Raw genomic sequence first — 22,167 nt, forward strand, 5'->3', positions numbered from 1 at the left:
TATGACTCAAGACATCTGATGTTTATCCTCATGGACAAAGATCCTGACTGTCATATCGGAACTGTGCTAAAGGTCTGTTATGCAAGCGAGGCATCCAGTCTGATATGGTGGATTTAGATGTTCCTGCAGGGAAATAAATAAACACCAACTTTCTGTTTGTGCTACATTCCCCATATAGCTCCAACACCGAGCAGTGAAGACAGACAGGAGGGATTTACAGTAAGATGTTGACTGCCATTTGTGCCACCACTGCAGCAGCCAGGTCACAGCTCATGTCTCACTCATGGACACGTTGATCAAACATCATGCACACTACATTAATACTTGTATCGTTTTTTTTTTTTTTGTTTTTTTTTTTACATTGTGCTTATATTTCATGTGTCCATACGTCTTTATGCAACACAAATACATTTGTCCTATGTAGAACCAATGTAGTGACAGTTGTAAGGCACTGTGGAAAAACACCACTGCAAAAACAAATGACATTCAAATAATGAGTCCTCCAATATATTCAAAGATATTCATTCCTCTTCAAGTTAAATGTAGCTTTTGTTCCTCGGACATCACTGCGTCCCCATAGGAACTGTCCCTTACAGTTAGCTTGCAGTGACACTCCAGCAGCAGTGATGAAGTCATGGGATAATGAGGCTACATCCCCACTAATATGTTTTCGTTTTAATACAGCGTTTTAGAACAGATACAATCTCCTTCCAGACACACATTTTTAATTGCGGAACCAAAACGTTCTGCGTCCACACTAGACCGATATGCAGATCACACGGCCATTCACTCTGTCGTTATCACGTGACAAGAGCACAACCAATCAGGGAAGGCAAAATCAGACTGACAAGGTCCAATCAGGAAGGGACCATCGGTTTTTACGTCATCAAATCCAAAAAGTTTCCGAGGGACTTGAAAACGCAGAAGTAGTTTGGACAAGAAGCCCAAACATAACAACATGTTTCGGATGCAAACTAAAAGGGACTAGTGTGGATGAGACTTTAGCAGCTTGCTAATACTGCCAACCATCAGCACAGACTGTACAGAAGACTTTCCCCTCAGAGCCAGCGTGTTGGCAAACAGATTCCAGTGGAAAAGAGAAATAGTGTTGAAAATATCTATTTATTAATTTATATAAAAGAGCATCAAACAATTTAATTACATTTGGTACAATTAACTGACAACTAAAAAGTCCCCTCAAAGATCGACACATCAACTACTGTATATTTTCTTGCGAGTTTTCTAAGCATGACTGCAATCAGAAGTCATCTTCTTATACTCACAAACTTTCAGATTTTGAGGGTCTTTTCTTGCATTTGGTTCAATTAAAATTCCACTCCATATCACTCAGGGTTAAGGCCAAAAAACCCAAGCTCCCCCTGAATGTGATTGCTTTCATTATCAGTGCCATTATTTGGTTCCATCTGAGCTTGAATACAATTGCACACTGAGTTAACAACTGTTAAAGTCCTTGGTGTGACTGCACCCTAATTTCTTAGTTCATAGCCTGATTTGGACCAGCTGGTGCCTCTGCTACTGTCTGACTGCCTCCACATTTACACCCGTGTTCTCTGGCTAAACTGATGAGGAGTTCCAGGACTCTGATTTCATGCTCCATGCGGGCTTTCTCCCTCCTCTCCTCCCTCTCTGCCGTCTCCCTCTGCCGACGCTCCTCTCTCTGCAGCCACTCTGCTAAGAGCTCCTGATGCCAGCGGGCCTGTTCCTGCCGCTGACTCTCAAGCTGCACCAGAAGGCCCCGGGTCTCCGAAACCAGCTGCTGGAAGCGTTCTGACAGGCGTTTGAGGATGGGTTCCAGGCAGGTGGACTCAGGGTGGTGGTGGCCAAAGGGCGGAAGGGTGTTGGGTCTTGGATCTGGTGGCTCAGGGAGAGGAGAGGCAGTGGGCTGGGTAAAAGGGGGCGGAGAAGGAGCAGGTGGAGTTGGTACTACATGTGGGGATGGAGTGCTCAAGCTGTTTTCCACAAATGTACCTGTGACACAGGATATAAAACAGTACAGTCTTTGGAGCTGAAACGATCAGTCAATTACCTGACTAGCTGAAAAGGAAAAATGCCAAACATTCTCTGGTTCCAGTTACTAAAATGGGAGTACTTGCTGCTTTACTTTATCTTATGTGATAGTAAACTGAACATCTAGACCAAACCAGCGAGCATAAAAAGTTACAATGGAATTTAAGCTGATAAACAGAGGTCATATACACGCCAAACGTGACACACTGCACAAGTGATAAAAATGATTCAAAATATCAGATCTGTAATTTAAAAATCATATGCTAAAATTTGTCTCTGGTGATTTGTAGAGTTCCTAATTCTAAAGATATTTTACCTACAAACAAAGAATTTATGAAGCTAAGATGAGCTAAGCTAAGAGAGAATATGAACATCCGTCATGAAAACATTTAGTGAAAGTCAGTAACAAATTTGTTTATACTTGACAAACATGTCACTTTGCAGGTGTTTAATGCTGTTTGGTGTAAAGAAATAAGTACTATGCATTTGAAGGAAGCTTGTAATTAATCATAAATAGCAACAAAGCAAAGCAAGCACTGTCACCTGTCATGTAGCAGGTGACAGTGTGTCAAATCTCATTAAATAATTAAAGTAAATACCATTAATTTCTCGATGAATGGATGATTCCTGATTAACTTCATAACGTCTGTCTCTCGGACACCGTGGGAATTCTGTATTCCTGACATCAAACTTCCCTGTTGTATCTTCTCCATCCTCCAGCTTGACTTCAGAGTCCAGCTTCCAAGATTGACGGCCTTCTATCTCCTCTAAGGAGCTCAGATGTTGTCTTCCTGTCTTCCCCAAAGAACTGAGATGGTGTCCACTAATCTCTGTATTAGAATTTAAATCTGGTAGCCTATTTCCTATACTGTCTATGGAGTCAAGATGCTGCTCGAACATCTGTTCCGGAGAAACGAAACAGGGTTCTCCTTCCCCTCTCGATGATCTCCGGCCCAACACAGCATCCATTTCTGTAAAGTATTTAAAAGTGCAAGGCTGCAAACTGTCGACACTCCTCTGCAGTTTGGCTCTCACATAATTAGCCTTCAGGGTTTTGACCCGAAGCCGGCACTGGTGTGGACTCCGAGAGAAACCCATTTCACTCATACGGGCCGAGAGGTGCTTGAAGACATGGCGGTTGCGTAGGTTTTCTGCCAAACTCTTCTGGACACGCTCGTCACTCCAGGCGCACAGCAGCACCTGAGTTTCTTCTACTGTCCAGTTAACGGAGCGCTCAGCTTCTCGTTTTCCTGCACATACAGAAACACAGATGAATCCAGTGAATGCTGGTGGACAACCATAGAGTTATGGTTTATAAACATTTTTATGATAAGTGACATCAAATGGACATGTGCCAGACCATGGATCCTTGATCTGATTTGCACAAAACTACAGAAAACTTTACAGTTTTGTCGTACAGAACTACGACAAAACTATAATTCAGTGCACATTATAAGTGATATTGGAGAACAACATCAATGAAAAGTAACACCTATACACTGACTTCAATCCACAAATTTAATCCATTCAGGATTAAATGAGGTCTGTTAATCAGTTTTGAAAAATTGTAACTGAGCAGGTGTTCCTTTATTGTTAGCACAAAACTACACTCACAGCTTTAACCAAACCAAGCAGTCCAGCAATGAATCAGTTTTTAGAATCTTGGTTTTAGGAGTACTGCGTGTGTCTTGCAGCACTAACAAACTCATCAACTGACTTCAATAACCTTGTTGCAGTCATGGACTGTGCTATTACTGTCGCACAGTCTTGTCCATATGTATCAGAGGCGAAATACTCCAGATTATTAACCAGATTAGAAATCGATTAGTTGTCTCTAGATGTTACATGGCAGCTACCACGTAAAAGTTTAAATTTAGCCGAGAAGCTAATTCAGATGCATACTGAAAATGAGTAGCCTAACAACACTGTCCGACATTCAAATGGCTCACTGGTGTCGTCGTGCATACATGACGAACAGCACCGAATGATTCAACAGCTTAATATATGTGTGAAATCAAACTAGAAACCATTCAACAAATACAGCTAAGGTTAGCGGCTAACAGTTAGCTGACCTAGCTACAGGGCTGCTTCTCTCATCCGGACACTCTGCTGCCAACATATAAAACATGCGGGGTGTTTAAATGATTCTTACTTTTGGTCGTTGACACGGAGTTGGTCGAGTTGATCATCGGAGGATTCATTTTAACGGTCTGCAGGTATTGTAAACACTCCTCACACACTCCTCTTCCGGGTGACGTCTAGGTCAGCGCGTGGTGTCACGTACAACGTCATCTTACGATATTAAACAATGGATACGGAAAATGAAAACAATCGATGACAACTAGGAACAATAACTAAATTGTGTATTTATTATATTCTGCACTATTTTTGTTTATCTCTGTAAACCCTTCTAATATTATTTTGCATACGCAATTAATCCTGCAGGCAATACTCATTCACGTACTAAAAATGTATTCCAGATTCTTATATATTGTCCCAATCTGAAATGTTTCCATATAGGCTACCCTATATTTTATCAGTACAGATGTATTTTTACGGATTATGTTTTAATATGTTGTACAATATCCATCTAACCGGGAGCACCACGAGTTTTTGTTAACATTGTGCAACCTTTGACCAAGCTGTGGTATGCTACTTTCATGTGGTTTTAAGTTTCCTGCTATCTTATTTATTTCTCCAATGGCTTATGATCAGGTGTTGACACATGATGAGCTGAGCATCAGCATAATACATAGAGAATCTCTAGACTGGAAGATGATACAAGAAAAAATGGAACTTGAGAATGACATACACAGCATTGGGCAGGGGTGGGGGTGCTGGGTTTGTGAGTTGATGTTAAGGTATACGAATGTCATATATGGCATACTAGTAAGGCTGTGTTCAGACCGACAAACAGCTCTGCGAGAATAAATGGAGCCAACCCATTCATTTCAGTGAGACAGCGGTTGGTTGTCAGCATGTCAATGCGAGAAGCCTCAAGCAAACAATGCAGTGTTGTAAAGCTGAGACACACTGCAGTTCACAAGTGGCACCAGAATGGCTTTAAAATAAAAGAAAACCTTAATTGAGAAAATGAACACCATACACCCTGATACATACTGAATAAAACAAATAATAGAGTAGAACCACAACAACTTGTCTATGCAGTCTCTATTACATTAAATAAGTAGCCATTGATCACATGCCCATGACAACCACAGAACATGCTTTTTTGGTCTAAGTCACACCAGTATTTACAGCTTTCCACAAGAAGATCATATCACCCAAGACACATTTCAACTGGTAAGTGTGAACGTGTCTCCTGAGACCACAAATTAATCTCAGCTTTGAATAACAAGAGGCAACCATCCAGAGGAAACTGCTCCTAGAGAGGCTGTGAGGTGCTAATGGGTCGTCTTGTGCATTCTCTGCGTGTCTGTGGAGAGCATTAAGATCTCTGGCGTCCCTCCTTCTATTTCACTGGTTCACCTCCTCAGTCTTTCATCCACAAACACAGCAATTAGCAGGGGGGAGTCCAAAAGGGTTGCTAATGCAGATCCAGTCTGCTCTCCTGCAGTTACATTTGCATTTTGAGCTTTCAGCCTTTGTTCTAATATACAGTGACTTGGAATGAACTAAACAGCAATCTTAACAGAAAAGGCTGGTGTCATTTACAGTTAAAGTCCATTTTCTTCTGTCTGCATCCCCTTATTGTGTTGCAACACAGTACTTAAAGTGCCAGCAATGAAGTACAATATTACACTTCCAAAATTGCCACCAGTTACATTGCTGCTACACTGTTGAGAGGTTACAACTCATCAGGTATTCTGCAGTACTTTACAACGTGTGGTCAATGTCCTCTGCATGACGTTTTCTGTACTCTATATAATGACATTGCAGCAATGCAGTTAAAACATAACTATTTGCAAAGTGTTATAAGTCTTTGTTCAAGGTCTGTTAAAATGTCATAATTTAACAGGTTATCTATTTGTAGACATTTGGACTAGACTAAACATTTACAGTTAAAAGTTGATTTATTTATGTGGTTTAATGAGAAACAGGATTTGAATTGTAATTGCCCATTCCTAGACCTCTTACAGATGATGCTATGACACAAGCAAATGAGTCATCCATTTACACTTAAAATGTTAACATCAGTTGCATTGCAGTGTCATTCCTGCAGTGACCGTGTTAGCACCCAGCAAACAGTGGACAGTGACACGAAAAAGAACATGCATTCATTTTCTTTTTCCATAAAAAATAATATGTGTCCTTAATATGTTTAATATAAAAACATGTTGTTAATGGATGTCTACATGCAAATTATGTTCTGTATGTTATGTGTTTGTAATAGCACTAAGTCTTTACCCAAGCTGTTTATGACAACACAGAGACAGAAAAAAGACAGGTGATGAGATAGTATAAAAAAAATCACTTAGTGGGAGTAAAACTTTCATTTGGCAGAAAGGGGTTTGCACCCTGTGTCAGTTTGTAGTGATTTACAATTTTTTGAGTCAGTTGACTTATTTGTTCGCATTTTTTAGAATGTATAAAGCTGATGAAAGCGCAGTGTGCTTAAACTTTAGCAGAATAGCCAAATAAGTCCCTGCGTGGTAATGTGATATTCAGTATAGCTACTATGTCCAGTGAATTTTTAATAGAAGATACTTGAGATACTGCTGATATTCACAACATGAATTTGTTTTCAATCAGGAGAGACGACTAAATGAAGGGAAAAATAAGATAATCCTTTATTAGTCCCATAACTGGGAAATTACAATGAATGATTGTTTATTAGAATGTGATAATTCAGTCTTGTCAGAAAGTGTTGTGCTTATACTCTACAGGGAGATTGTGTGATAGAGGGGCGTCTGCCCTGAACACCTGCAAGAAAAATCCTCTAGATTCCAGACACTGGTAGTGGCTAATAACTGATCAGGCTGATGAACCTGCAAAGACTGGGTGCTAAAGGGGAGGTAGAGGGTGTGCATGACAGCACCCTAAACATATTAAAGGTAGAGAGAGAGAATCATCTTAAAAAAAGACTGCAGCAAGGTGATAAGTTAACAATGTAGGTCTATCACTGTGCTACTGGATAAATGTGTCCAGCTAATGAGAAGAGTGCATATCGTAATTGACAGCACCCAACAAGAAAGCAGGAAATTCTGAGTGTGCATTTGTAAGAGAAGTGAATCACAAGGTGGTATGAGAAAACAAACAAACAACTGCTATAAGTTTGTAGAAGTTTTAGGGCCATTATGAACTGCTCACTAATAGTTTGCTTTGAAGAGTACACATTTTGCATAATTTTCTCTTCAAAAAGATGAGACTGCATTCAACCAGTGAGAAGGCCGGTCAAACTGATGAAGAATCAAAACTTCAGCTCAGAAGTAGATGGAACACTAGATATTTTTTTTTTCCCGGGATGGTAAAAACATGACCTGTCCTCCTCTGCCTCTGTGCTAGCATTATATAAGAGGAAATCACAAGGCAGACGTTGTTAATTTAAGTTGATCTGAGATTTATCAGAATCAGAATTCCTTTACTTATCATCGAGGGGAAAATCGTTTTACTTACATTGCAATTTGCGATTTTCCCGACCAAGAAAATGAAAATGAAAGATAGTAACAAAATAGAAAAAAATATAAAATAAAGTCAAATATAAAATAAAATATAAAATGTCAGATATATATATATATTGCTATAACAAAACCAAAACTCTGAATTAACAAGTTCAGTATTCCCGTATGATCAGGCAATGAGGAATTAAGAGCTTGAATGAAAAGACAACTGGGATTTTTTTAGCCTGAAGCAGTACTACAAAGTATTTTACCTAGAGGAAGAGGGGAATTTAAGAGAAAAAGTCCTGTTTTAATAGAAGATGGGGGGAGGTCCAGTGTAGAGTAGAAAGTTCATTCCACCAACCAATCATTCCACCTCAGGAACTTTTCCAGGAACCCTTTGGAAGACAGGAACTTCGACCAGGAACTGTCAACCACAGGACCCAAGATTTAGTTTTGTTTCTAGAGACACAGTTCGTGCTCTCAGAAAGTCTGTACTGTCCCAGGAACTATTAGGGTGGAGTGGATGTTGTATCATTTGTCACTGGAGTCGGGTATTAGGTCTGGGGAAAGGGATTACTTTCATTCACACTGACCCATTAAAACACCATCAACCAACTTCCCATCTGCAGAGTAAGCTAGAAAGAGAGAAGTGAAAAACCGAGCGACAAAGAAAAATGTTACGTACAAAACCACAAAAATAACCAGCACAAGGTTTGGACTTTTTTTTTTGTTTTTTTCAGTCTACCTTTCTATCTCTGTATGTTTCATTTCTAGGAAATTACAAGGAACAATAAAATGACAATGTTGTTCTCATGTTCACAGCTAATTCAGTTACAATGGAAACAAAATATGAATCCACCAAAGGGACTTTTAGTAGTTCCTGCAGCTCCTGAGATCTTGGGACTATTTGTGGTTAGAAAATTCCCAATAGTAAGATAAATGTCAGTTGGGCAAATTTGAATTTGTTTAACAGGCCTGGACAAAGCCTCATTTTGTAGTCTGAATCTTGGAAATCGCTACAGGCCCTGGAACTGCAGGCTGACATAAAGGTTGCTCTTCACAGAAGAACTCACAGCTCTTACTGGTTGGTAGAACACACACACTAACACATACAAATGATGGGCCCACCACAGGAAAGGTAATTACAGAGGAAGAGGGGAGCAGAGACAGTTGACTGGACATTCATCTCATTACTCATGCTTTCCCCTGCTGGCCTGCTGAGGAACATCACACACACACTGTTCTCTCACAGACAAACAAAAACTTGCAAATCCTTTTTAAAATACTCTGGATGCACACCTGGACACTCATGGTCAAGAGTTTGATCCATCTTTCCTAATTACAGTAATGCCTTGCTATTACTCATTAATACTTGTTTATAGACAGACATATGGGACGTTCTGATTGGGAATTACGTCTGGGATGTTTGCAAATTTTTACTAATTAAAACATTAGTTGGCCCCTTAGCAACCTTCAAAGTCTAAACAGGAAAAGAATAAAGGGAGGATTCCTGGCGGACATATCGACATATCAGATTTGCAGGAGGATTTTGGTGCCACAAGGTTCAAAACTGTGACCTGTCTGATACGAGGGAAGCTCTAATTACTAGTCTATCCACAATTTGCCAAAGAGCCCATTTAGAAAGACGCAAGCTTTTAATATATGGTCACAATGAATAACTGCAGAGCATGCACGATCTCCTCTTCTGGATTGCCTTCCTTCCCATCCTTGAAAGGGAGAGACAGGCTGTAGATTTTGTCCCAGTGTGATTTGTAGTGCAGAAAACCAGGTCAGTGAGCACACAGCGAGGTAAGACGAGGTACAGACGGCTCACACGCTGGAGATGGTTACGTCAGCTGAGGCTGGAAGGGAACTGAAGCATCCCACTGTGGAAGCTCAGCGTCCCTGCCTGCATGCTGCTCTTTGGCGTGGCTCCATTTTCCCCCTTTTCATGTCTCCTGACAACCAGCGGCAGCCGTGTTGTTTAGATCAGTGGCTCGCAAACTTTCACACCAGACACAAAAGACTCAACAAGGGAGCAGCAGTTTGTGGAACCTCTGCATTTTTTCCAAGCTTGTGACCCTCTGAGAATCAGAGTGATGTCAGCTGGAACTGTTGTTGCAAGTACTCTGACTGAGCCCCATGAAAAAACAAACTTATACCTTGTAAGTTCAATGATTTTGACTGTTGTAGTTATTTGTGATTGAAAATAGAACAGTCCTACAGTTTGATCTGTGTTTTGTTGAGTTGCATTCATGACACTTCTTGAAGGTCCCTAAGTTTCTTGTAGGTGGGTAAATATGAAAACACTTTAGACATGAAATCATCTTCCATCCACACCAGCTTTTCAGGTAGATTTTGTAAGAGAATATTTTTTGGACTTTTTTGCATCATATTTGGTGAGAAAAATGTCAACTTAGAAGAGGAAAGAAGGTCCTTTAAGGAGCCAAGAAGGTGTAATTTATATTTGGAGGTATCAAGAACTTCAGACGATGTCGCCTACTTGTCAGTAGGTATAAAAGTGCCAGTAAACTAGACATAAAAAAGCTGTAAAGCCAAAATCACTGAAAGTTATGTATAAACGGCTTATTAAACAGAAGTTACAAACTGTTTGAGTCTGCCACAAATGCAACACATAAATACTGATACTGTCTGTGCAGAATCATTTGGATATGTATTATTTTTATACAAGCATTAGCGTCATCCTCATTAATTTTAATTTAGCCTCTGCTTTGGCTCAGTTAGATAGACTAAGACTCTACTCAAGGCCCTTCTGGTGAAAAATCATAAGGTTCATTTCCAACCCTGCAGAGACAAAACAGAAAAAGGCCTTTGGTGTTCAGTGCAGTCCATACTGACAGCTATATGTGTGCTCTCAGTTGCAGATATTTTCTACACAAGAGAGGAAATGTCATGTGTTTGGATGGCAATCATAAGCGCATCCTCACCTGTTGATATTACAGCAATCCATGCAGAAAATATTCCCTTATAGCTGTGATTTGCAGCTGCAAAGCACATGCCTCTGCACCATGGTGGGATGCTGAACCACAGAATATCAAAATACACATGGAAGAACCATGGAAGGTCATTTATCAGCCATAAAAGTGGGCTTCAGAGCTGTTGTGATGTGGAGCTGGGAGCCCCTCTCTTTTCAAAGCCTCACTCCAGTCTCTCAAATGAATTACAGAGCTCTTGGTCCCTTGCCTGGATGCCCTCTAATTTGCTTGCATTTTTATAGTAGCCACCAATTTGCAGAGGCCACTTTGACCAACACTGAACTTATGGCAGAGCATCTGTGCTTCAAAACATTTCATATGAGCACCAGATGCGCATATGAAAAAAAAAACATCACATCTACTCTAATGTATTCAACAACACAGATCAATATGAGATGAAGTGCAAGAGACCATCTGGGGAAGTGTGTGGTAGAGGTTTGGCTTAAACTTACTGTGAACATAGAGTTCTTCAGAACTACACTGTTAAGATCCAGTTCAACCACATACAGGACACAGGCATCAGTTCGCTTTTCTGTTTATCAGCCTGTCCAATCTAAAATTATCTTCTGTCACACAGCACACTTCCCATACGTCGTACGTGAGTCACAAATCTGTGTAACTCTACGGGCATTTCCACCTTGAACTCCTTCTTCTTTTGTTTGCATGGGCAGCAGCTTCAAACAGGAAGTGAAGAGCAAAAAGTGGAACAAACAATTAAAAGACTCCAAAAATACCTCACACATATTTGTATTTGTAGACAGTCACATTCCTCAAAGTTGTTTTTTATGACAAAGGGTAGGAAATTTTTATGTAAGGGAACACTGTGCCAGCTGATATAAATGGAAAACGTCAGTCAGTGCTATGAGGAGCTGCACAATGTCTGTCCATAAGCCTGAGAGTGAGAATGTGCTGGTTACATCACAGGGTCAGAGTGATCATGTAGATGAGGAAGACTAAAGGACTGGACATGTAAACAGCTGAGTGAATGATTCTCCTGTCATGCATCCACACTGTCAATCCGCCATGGTTATCTGCAGCGGATAGAGAACATCCACTGTGGTTAATGATATTTGAAGTGTCCTTAATCAAGAACTGTGACCTGCATTTCACAATAGACTCTCGGTCACTGGCTGCAAGACTAAGTTTGAAAGAGTACACTGTCTTAGATATCTGTATCTAGCAGTGGTATTGTAACATTTTCCCAAATACTGTATCTGTGTATAAGTACAGCATCTATGTTTACGTTTCCTATTAATGCATGTTTATACCTCTACTCCACTGCATGACATTTATCTGATAGAACTAGTTCATTTACAGATCAATATTTTCCATACAAAACCTATGATCATGTTGTAAAATGTGATGCATTGTTACAGGTCAAATTACCTGAAAGCATATGAAGTAGTTAAAATTAGGTCCACTAGTTACAACATTAAAATACTGACATAGCGGCGCATTGGTAAAATTACACCTGCAAAATAAAACATAATATTATAACACTCTGAAAATTCATATTGCTGATAAAGAAATTAAGAATTATTATTGCCTTTATTGAAATCTTTATTGGAATCTTATTTAAATATTGTGGCAGGCCCACTGATTCTTAAAACACCTGAATACTTAATCCAATGGAAAAGATTTTTCAAAATCTGGACATTTACGTAGATAAGAACTGCTTCACACCGAATTACAGTCAGTTGGGGTTGGTGGCTCAATCCGTGGCTCCTCCTGTCCACACCTTGTGAAGAGGGCCACATAACTACATTTCTGTCACTTGGACCCTCACAGACCCTTGTGGCAAAACAGATGCGGACAGTAAAATTATGGTGCAAGTCATTTTGCAAGCATCTGCCAAACAAATATATGCAATTAAAATAACTGATACCTACAAAACTTCAATTACTTTTGGCTCAGTTTTAATCAAATAACACATCATTTGATGTTCTGATATCCAGATCCAGATATTCTATTGCGGGAACCTCAAAGTCCTTGAATTCAGCCATTCATACCCCCATCCCCCCTGCTTTTGGATCCCTGGGATTGCGAGGAATGTGTCCCACCTAAGTCACCGAGGTGACCCCCTTTTGGTGGCCGAGGAATGCCTGGCATTTCACTGCTCGGACTGTTTTCACAGTGCAAACAAGCGTCCACATTTCTTCTGGTAAACTGATCCTGGCCACACAAGAGGAGCCCCTCTCCTCCCCACCTCCCAGTACAGCCGCCTCTCCCACATCCAAGCCCCCACTACTGTCAATCAACACCTAATACTCCAAGCACAGCTGATCGAAACCACGTGGAGGAACCTCTGGTTTCAATTGAGCCAAGAATGTGCTTATATAACAGTAAAAACTGGGCAATTTCCATGGCTGTGGGAGTGCTATTCCTATGGCTTTGAACATAGCAGAAGCAGACAGTTGTACAGATCAAAGACCAAGAGACGAGGGCAAAAGTTAACTGAAAGCATCAAGTAATATGAAGCTCTAAGTAAAACCAGAGCAACAGCGCTCAACTCTTGCAATGTGCAATCCCTTGAAAATCCTGCCAACGTTAACACGCCGAATGATAAACTATTTCTAATCATATAGGTGTTCCTCTTAGAGCCAGCTTTATTTGAACATTCCATGGAGGAGGCCTACATGCAAAAAAATGTTTAATTTGTACAAGATAAAGTATTTATTCAGAGATTTAAAAAATAAGATAACATGTCAGCATATTTCAATTTTAACAATAAGTCATCTTAAAACCCATCTGAATACGATCATGGCCCCCTTGATTGACCCCTGACCTCCCTGCAACACAATTTCAGCGATGCACAAAATTAGACTGTTTGAATGTGTCACATAACACTGTAGCTGAGCTGAAAAATGGGATGAGGAGGATGTGAAAACAATCTGGAAGAAGAAATATATATTTTGAATAATATGAGATGAAATGTTGGATCTAGTCTTATATGAGAATGAAGAAGCTGATACTGATTCTGTGATGCCGAAAGTGACCCTCAATACACAATGTAATTTATTAAAGAATCTGTTTGATAATGGGGCTCAATAGCTCACTTGCCAAGCACACAGGTGCACCAGACTGTATGTATTTCTGTAATATAAGGATCAAAGCTTTCTTCACTGCTCAGTTATTTTTAAATATCAGTCAGCAGTCCCTGCAAACAGGGCATACTGTGAAATAAAATGTGACACACAATTTTGGTGGTTTGGTGGTAATCAGCATAAACTGCTATTCAAATTGGCTTTATCTTTCTGGCTCATTGGCTTAAAACTGATCACTCCCCCGATGTTTCCACATTTTTCCAGCAGCGTTATCTTAGATCAGATCAGGGAGGATCTACAAAAGAATGTAACTTTATCTGTAATTTGTCAGGGTGTTTAGTTAAATAACAGTCACAGCAAACATTTTAATTGCTGGGCTCCCAAGTGATCACTGAAACATTCAACGTAAAAATGTGATGTGCCCTATAACAATGATCAATAGCTGCAGAAGACACATCTTTTTGATTTAGCTGATTGGTGCCACTCTCAGAGAAAGTTTTTACATTGTTGTTCCTCTAGTGGCAAAAATCTGAACAGCTTCTTCAGTGTGTGTAATTCTGAAAGCTGGAATGTTTTTACAGTTAACGCTTATTCATTACAAACTGCTATAGCTGGCTTTAGCTAGAGCCAACACATACATGGAGTGTGGCCCGTGTGGCTGTCATTATGACAGCTTGACTTGTACCAAACCTATAGGAACCCTTAATTGAGCAAATTGTCCGTTATCAAAGTGTTTTGAGTTTGATGTCTCTCAGTGAGCCCTGTAAGCTCAGAGTTTCTAAAATGTACTTCTTTAAATATGCCTGAAAAATCACATCTGCATTTAAATTCTCAAAATATTGTTGTTATTTTTCTGTCTCCTTGTGCAACAGTCTTGTGTTTTTATGGTTAATGAGATCACAGGGAGCACACTATTTTGTCTCTAGTAGTACAAAGTGAGAATTACAAGTTGATTTAAAAAATGAGTGAGAGAGTCTGTAAACCAAAATCTGTTTCCAGGCTCTCTTTTGGTGTTTCTCCAGGTGCCCTCACTCCCATCTGGACTCACAGACTGTCCATCTGAAGTGTTATAAACAATGTCTATCCCCCCCCCCCCACACACACACACAAGCACTCAGTTGTACAGATCAGCCTCAGACTGAGTCAGGAACATTGAATGACATTGTTCTCAGCTGTCTAGACAAAGTGAAGACTAAACACTCTTTAAGTTAAGAGTAAACACTTTTAGTTCTGCTCCAAATCTGCTCTGTGTGAATTATCTTTGAGTTAGTTAGCAATGGGGAAATCAGGCCTCAAAGCTACACTCTTAGTCAAACTGAGAGGATCAGACTATTAATTTTGTATATTTTTTAAAACTGGAGTACTGTTAGTTAATACTTTGGCTACAGCTGCTTGGGGTTTAGTTAGGATTACTGTACATGTCTTTGTCTTTAGTTTGTCTTTAATTTAGTAGGTTTGCCTTCAACAAATGTCTGTGCTATACAAATTTATGTTTGTTTGTTTTTTTTTTTGCTATTTCTACAACGTCTACAGCTGATGACTAACATATGCTAAAGTTGTGATTAAGGTTAGTGCCACAAAAACCAGGTGGTCACCATCAGAAAGAGAATGTAATCACATTTAAGTAATGAAAATTTTAAAATGTATATAGTGGTGTGTCATCCCAAGACAACCTGTGCTAAATGTGAATTGGTACTCCAGAATAACTGAATATGAATGTAATGGTTCTGATGCTGGCCAAATAATCAATGTTCAGATGCACAGAACTTCATTTAAAATTCTAGTGACACACTTTGCAAAGATATACAGTATATCTACACTTGTTTTTTTGTTACATGTGTTAAATTCGTGCAAAGCCACATGAGGTGTCTGAGCATTTTGGTATTTTGTGATTGTCACATGTGGTTCGTTTGTAAAGGATGAAGCATTTGCAGTTTCCTTTAGTAAAACACCTCCTGCCTCTCATTGTCTGGACAGGAATAAGATACATTCAGCCCAGTTTCCAATTGCTCTGACAACAATAAATGATTGCCAGACTAATTTTTTGACCTACCGTCAGCATTGTTAGAGGAAGCAGGTGCAGTGGCATTAGGACGAGCGGTGAAGACCCAGCAGCGTCGCCAAACAATAATATCATTAAATGCATAAAAACACACAGGGGCTCGGCTGGAGGGACGGGGGTTACTGGTCTGGGAGCGATTATAATTATCCTGAGCAGCTGGGAGGCTGAGGAGGGTGTGCACTCATATGTATGTGTGCCGTCTCCCTTTATGTCATTTTAACTCATTTGAGTTCAGTTTAATTCAGCAATGACTTCATTAGTTTGACAAACAGATACTATATGATGTCAGAACAGAGGGTCTCAAATGAATTATTCACTAAAGGCTTTTGTTATTTACAAAACAATATTGTTTAGATATCTACTCAAACATTTTTTCAAAATTACTATTGTGATTATCAGCGAGTCAGTTTCAGTCAGTTTTGGTTGGATCAACAAATCTCCCCAGCCAGAAAAATAAGCCAAAGTGGATACAGAAATTAAAATCCTAATGTCACTGTGCATGTTATTTCTTAAGCAGTTGTTTCTAGCACACCATAGATGTAAAGGGTTACCACTTAAATAGAGTTTTTCTTTATTTACATCCTGTAAGAGTCAAAACCAAGAAACATTAAATGTAAAATGCCAGATTTGAAAAGCCAGATTTGAACAAAAAAAAAAAACTACAGCCTGTGAGCAGCTTCAGTCTTGAAATATCAGCTTCTATGTAATCTAGGCAACAGTACAAATATTTTGAACTGACATTCATGAAGACGTTAAAGAATATCTGACTCCTATTCTGTCTCTGTCTGTGTATCTCTCTCTGTTTATTTCATATGTTTGCATTATGGGGGAAGTGACTAGAGGAAACCAGGGAAACAATGAGCCACCACCAAAGCAAACCGCCCCACCCAACATGAACCCACCTCCCCCCTTTTCCTTTACTTCCCTACTGCCCTCCTCCTTGACAACAACAGCATGAGAAAGAGCATGTCCCACCCTGGATCAATAAAAAAAACCAAAAACCTCACAGTATGTGTGCATGCACAAAAGGACTTTGGGAGGTCATAAGAAGAACATGGGAAGAACATGTTCCAAAGCATCGCGACAACGTGACTAATGTGAAATCTGTGTTCACTAGCAGCTGTTCAGTTATTAGAAATGTTAAGTCACCCACTGTTTGACCCCTCAACCTGTCAACAGTTTACATAACGATACATCAACTTGACATTTTTGAGGAAAAAAAAGCTCAGAAAAAAAACTGTTTGCTAGTAACCAACATAACAAGCAACCAAAAGTTGCGAGCCAGATCAGGGGTGGCTTAATTTCTGGCTCACCTCATCATCTGGCACACCTTTCTTGTGTTCTTGCACCAGGGGATAAAATGTGAGCTGAATCTGGATGGCCCATATGGCCAGATTTGTTTTGGGTTTTGGTTTGAATTTGGGAGTGGACTACTTCAGGCTCATAATCAAATGTTAGCATTACTCAGGCCAACATCAGCATCCACAAGTGGACCAGCATGCTTTAACTACAGTCTTGTATAAATCTGGTAACCAGGTGTGTTGGATTTAGGTAGTTGTTAGGCTAAGCAATTCTGGGCACATAAGAAACGTTACAATACCTTCTCAGGCTTCCAGGATTATGAATGGGTCGCCAGGAGAGTTAGGTCAATCCCCGGTGAGTACTGGCACACTGTGCTGTGTTCTGGCACTGGAAGACAAAATTTCAGCCAACTCTGGCTGGCCAGTATGTCTGCCAGATGTGGTAGATTTTGAGGCCTAATAATCAACCATTAGCCAGCAGTGCTTGAGTTGGTTCAGGCATAGCATTCATTATGGGTTTGGCATTAATGTGTGCTAACCTGCTGTGATTTGGGGGACTGTTTGGACCAAGCCATGTTGGCTAACTTAGAAGTAACAGGTCACGTAGCTCCAGAGTCAGTTTCACAGTGACCTGACTCCAGTCTTATGACACTGAAGTGATCATCGAAGAAAGAAGTGGTGACAAAGCAAAACACAAAGAAAGAAAATAGAAAGCAGAGTATTGGAGGAACACTTAAAGGTGATCCAGTTGCAGTTATTTTGAGAAAAATATGTTTTTAGAACAGAATGACAGATGATGGCAGTGCTTCGGTTCCATTACCCAGACATTCGGTCAGTGCTGACTGAAGGTCAATCGAGGTATTAGAAGAATGGCTTTTTCAATTTTCTTCTTAAATGAATCTGAAGTCATCCAGTTTATCAGAGAGACAGTTTTTGAAGGCTGCATTTTTCTCGGAGATGGAATGAATGGCACAAAGGCTCCATCATGAAGCTGACCCTGCTCTCTGACCTCAGTGTGAAACGACAGTTTTAACACGCAGACCAATAAAATCTAACAATCTAACAATATTTGTATTTATGAACAGATGTTTACATTTTCACTTTGGATTAATAATCCCCGGAGGAGCTTTCCTTGATGATGTGATCAGGCCAACTCTGGGCTTGGAGAGTATGGAGAGTTATGTGACAGAAAGGCTGCTTTATAAATTGAGGGCATGGAGTTTGAAAGACTTAGGTATTTACTAGGCAGGGAGTGTCAAATGAAAGATGCTGCTGAGTAAAGTACACATATCAACAATATGTGACATGCATCAAAACATGAATTAACTGATGAACTTAAAAACATACAACACTGCTACTGTATCCTGACTACTTTTTCAGGGGCAGCGACTAATGTGAACCAAGTGACGTGATGCTATAAGCTACTATAAGCTGTTGTCTGTGGTGTAAGTTGGTTTAATAATGTGGTCTTTTAAAACGCCAACAGTGACTTGAAGCACAAGTCAAAATGTGTTGACTTTATTATCATTTACCAGGAAACTATATACATTTTTGCCCCTGCAACATTGATTTTAAACAATTCTTTTCCAAAGTTGAGGCTCTGTGGCTGCAGTACTAAATCTTTAGAGTACCCCTTGAAAAATGGCATTGTGGTCAAGGTGGACACAAAGTTCAATGAGTATTTATTGCTGGTCAAATGTGATTCAGGTGTTTTGCATTCTTTACATACATACTTTAGGGGAATTAATGGAAAAAAAGTGAGAAAAACAAACCCCTTCCCCTCTACTGTACTCTACCAGACTGATAAATGTCATGATGTAAACTGCAAAACACATCTAGAGTTCTCAGAGGCCTCCTGGGTGGAGCCTCCCTCCTCTTTGAATCACTAATCTGGTGATGCACAGAAGGAAACAATGGGTAAACAGTGAGAACCCGGGATTCTCAGCATGGTTACGTCTCCAGTCTGAGCGTGTGTGTGTGTGTGTGTGTGTGTGTGTGTGTTCAGTCCTAGTAAGTATCAGCATTGCAACTAATGAGTCTCAGGCCCAGCGGGCTGCAATTCCAGCACACGTTCCAACAAACACACAAACTTCCATGCGTGAATTTTCTCTTACACACACATACGCATTCATCCCTGCCACTGCATCACCCACTGGCACTCATTCACGGATCTGTAGGAGAGCCTGTGGTCAAGGCTCTTCAGCAAGTGCCACACTGAGACTTGAGGCTGCCATTGTCAGCTACAGCTGCAGAGGAACACTACTGTCTGAGGAACAAGTGCCCACTAATCTGCCTCAGTCCATGCTGGACAGATACACATGCTCCACACCTCCTTTCATCCCACCATCCAGCCCGGAGAGATGAAACCACCCACACACAGAAAATGTAAGTTTGGACAAGATGTCCAAGATTACATAATTTGGGAGGCTTTATGTAACAGCAAGGGCGAGTCAGTCAGTTGGAACAGGCCTTTTTAGGGCTCTCTTCTCTTTCTGGCTGTCTCGCTATTTCCTTTCACGAGAAGACGGATGAAAGGATGGATAGATGGATGGTTGTGTGCCCCATGGCAATGCCCCAGAGCAGTACCTCTATGACAAAGAATGGCACAGATGGCTGCCCAGGGCTGGCTGGCGTTCAGGGCACCAAATGGCATGCCACAACAGGTCCAGATGGACTCAGGCTTTCAGTTTTATTTTTGTCTGTGAATAGATGGCAGATAAACAATAAGAAAGAGTAGTAAAGAAATAACAGGAAAACAGTGAGGCATAAGGCAGAGAGACAATAGTCTGCCTACAATGTGAGAAAAGTTTAAAAAGAAAGAGAGATGTGCAGGAAAAGTGGGTGTGAAAAACAAAACAAGATAAAAAAAATAAAACTCAAGCTAGCTTCTGTCTGCCACTTTTCATGTTTTACTCTAAAAGAAATCCACCAGCTGCACCTCTCAATGGAAACCAACCTCTGAGCTTCAGGACTGAATCACAAAAATGATGCCTGATGCACAATTATCTGATTCCACTGAATCCATGTAAAGGAAATATATCAGACAGCATAAATGCAAAACAAGAGGCAAGAATTGTGGTGATGTTACTGATAAAGACACTAACTTTTTTACTTTATTTATTCTTTTCAAGTTTTTGTTTTTCTCTCTTCTTGTTCTTTCTTGTTGAGTACCTGAAGATCTAAATCTGAAATTTACAGAGACTAATGTTAGAATTGTGTTTTCAATCCTATCTTCACCAAACATTCATTTATATAGGTATTACTAATCTTCATTAACAAATATATCTTGCAAGAAGCGCAATATCATCTGGGTCAGAGGTGTTTGCAGATGTCATTGATGAAGACGAATGGTTTCCAAAACTTTAGATTGAAACAGACCTGTAGAAAACCTACTCAAATTTGACATTTATATATATCAAATTCAAAAAAGAACAAAAGACCAAACGTAAAAGGGACCTGAACATTATCTGACTCACTCCTAATAGACATGAGAATTATTTATGATATCTGATAAATCATTCACACAGAGAGGACACCAACAATAGATACAGCATGATACAGCAGCAATTAAAATCAAGTGTCTGCATTTTTAAAACTCATCCTCACTGTGGCTATTCTGAATAAAGGTCATGCTAACTTTGCACTCACTACCTTCGATGCAGAGATTGGCAAGTTGTTCAAGAAGTATGCAGCTAGCTATATTTGCTAACTCAGGAGCTGAATTTCAGTTTCAGTGACATTGAGTTACATGGATGTCAAATTGAAATTCGGTTGAAAAAACACAGGAAGTTTGCAATGCTGCCCCAATAAACTCATAGAAGACATAACATGTCAAACACATATTTCTGATTCAAGGATTCAAGGATTGTTTGGTTAGTAATTCCAACCAAAATACAGGTGCCTCCTGAGCTAGCTGCTGCAGCTGCATTTACATACATCTGGGACAACTTGCTAACCAAACTAGCCACTTTGTCAGGATTCTGTACAAGAGGTGGCCAGTGCAAAGTTAGCATGGCCCATAATCAGAAAGGTTGGAGAGGAAGGGTCAGCTGTGAATGTAACAGAACTAAAAACAGTAATTGTAGGAACCCGGACTGCATAATTTTACATCCCACATTAGGACTGCTTAACTGGTAAACACCATTTTTCTCTAGTATCATGAGGTGACCAGTACAAAAATAGCTTTATGTGTAAAAAACAAAAACAATCATATAAGGAAATTGTTCTGTCAAATTAACTTCAGCTCCCAGAAACAGTATCACTCACTCACATGTTTATAAGATTAATTTCTATTGCACCCAGATAAGACCTCTGATAACTGTAGTTCAATCTGAGGAAACCAGCAGCATTTAAAGAGTGTGAGAGGAAAAATTACTCCTTTGAGAAAATGAAAGCAAGTTCGTCCCACGCTTATGATAAAATATAATAGTCCTGTGAGGCTGTGAGTGACTATTTTGCAGATCAGCCTTCAAGGCAGCAGCCAGGGGATAGAGGCTTTCAATCTGCTAAAAAAAAACCCTGTTTTCTCCTGCAGGAAATTAGTCCTGAGTAAGCCACATTTCTGACAAGAGAAGTCTAACACGAGTCAGGTGTCCTTAAAATTAAAGCCCACAGGAAAACCCCAAATATTTCACAGCCCTGAACTTAACCTCTGACGACCTTTTCAGCATGTGTCGAGGGCAACATGAAATCTGAGGATATTATGATTTTCAGCAGGAATTCCAAACGATAACAGCAGGGAACACAAAATATTGGCTTGTCTTTCGTCAGAGTACCTCTGAACAGAATCACTCTGAGGGACGTTTTTCCCGTGTTGACATCTGGTGTTGTGCAACCTCTGAAAAATAGCTCTGTTTTTTAAAGGTAACTTTGCTCCATTCATTTGAGAAGGGAAACCCACTGCTCCCCAATGACCATTCACACATTACTTCACAATCCCTGTGGGGAAAAATATTGCACAGCTTATTCTATTCTTACATAATCCATTCCCTAGCAATTGGCATCACCAGTGCAGACTCACATTATCTCACTGGTATAATTACAACTGAACGCCTATACCGACAGCAGCAAAGGGTGACTCTCTGGATTAGACAGTGTTTCTTTACCATGAAAAGCTGAAAAATACCCAATTTTCCCCCAGGGATCAATAAAGTATTTCTGATTCTGATTTTG

At 40.0% G+C, this 22,167-nt stretch overlaps 2 protein-coding genes across 2 annotated transcripts in view; both read right to left on the reverse strand.

The window, feature by feature from the left end:
• rasgef1ba (RasGEF domain family, member 1Ba) overlaps positions 1-22,167 on the reverse strand; it is a 110,739-nt gene that overhangs the window by 32,877 nt on the left and 55,695 nt on the right. The window lies entirely within an intron of this gene.
• LOC124057543 lies at positions 1,104-4,332 on the reverse strand. Its single transcript, XM_046385914.1, has 3 exons — positions 4,181-4,332; positions 2,628-3,278; positions 1,104-1,989 (listed from the first exon to the last, which is right to left on the reverse strand). Exons 1-3 carry the CDS (start codon positions 4,227-4,229, stop codon positions 1,496-1,498), a joined length of 1,194 nt encoding a protein of 397 aa, XP_046241870.1. The 5' UTR covers positions 4,230-4,332; the 3' UTR covers positions 1,104-1,495.

This window comes from Scatophagus argus, chromosome 4 (genome assembly GCF_020382885.2).
Source record: "Scatophagus argus isolate fScaArg1 chromosome 4, fScaArg1.pri, whole genome shotgun sequence".
Lineage (NCBI taxonomy): Eukaryota > Metazoa > Chordata > Actinopteri > Scatophagidae > Scatophagus > Scatophagus argus.

Bases quoted from the DNA above. Each gene is read 5' to 3' on its own strand.
- LOC124057543 (XM_046385914.1), bottom strand. From the start codon at position 4,229: ATGAATCCTCCGATGATCAACTCGACCAACTCCGTGTCAACGACCAAA. The intron at 3,279-4,180 runs GTAAGAATCATT...CTGTATGTGCAG, and splicing joins CTCCGTGTCAACGACCAAAA to GAAAACGAGAAGCTGAGCGC. The intron at 1,990-2,627 runs GTATTTACTTTA...CCTGTGTCACAG, and splicing joins CATTCATCGAGAAATTAATG to GTACATTTGTGGAAAACAGC.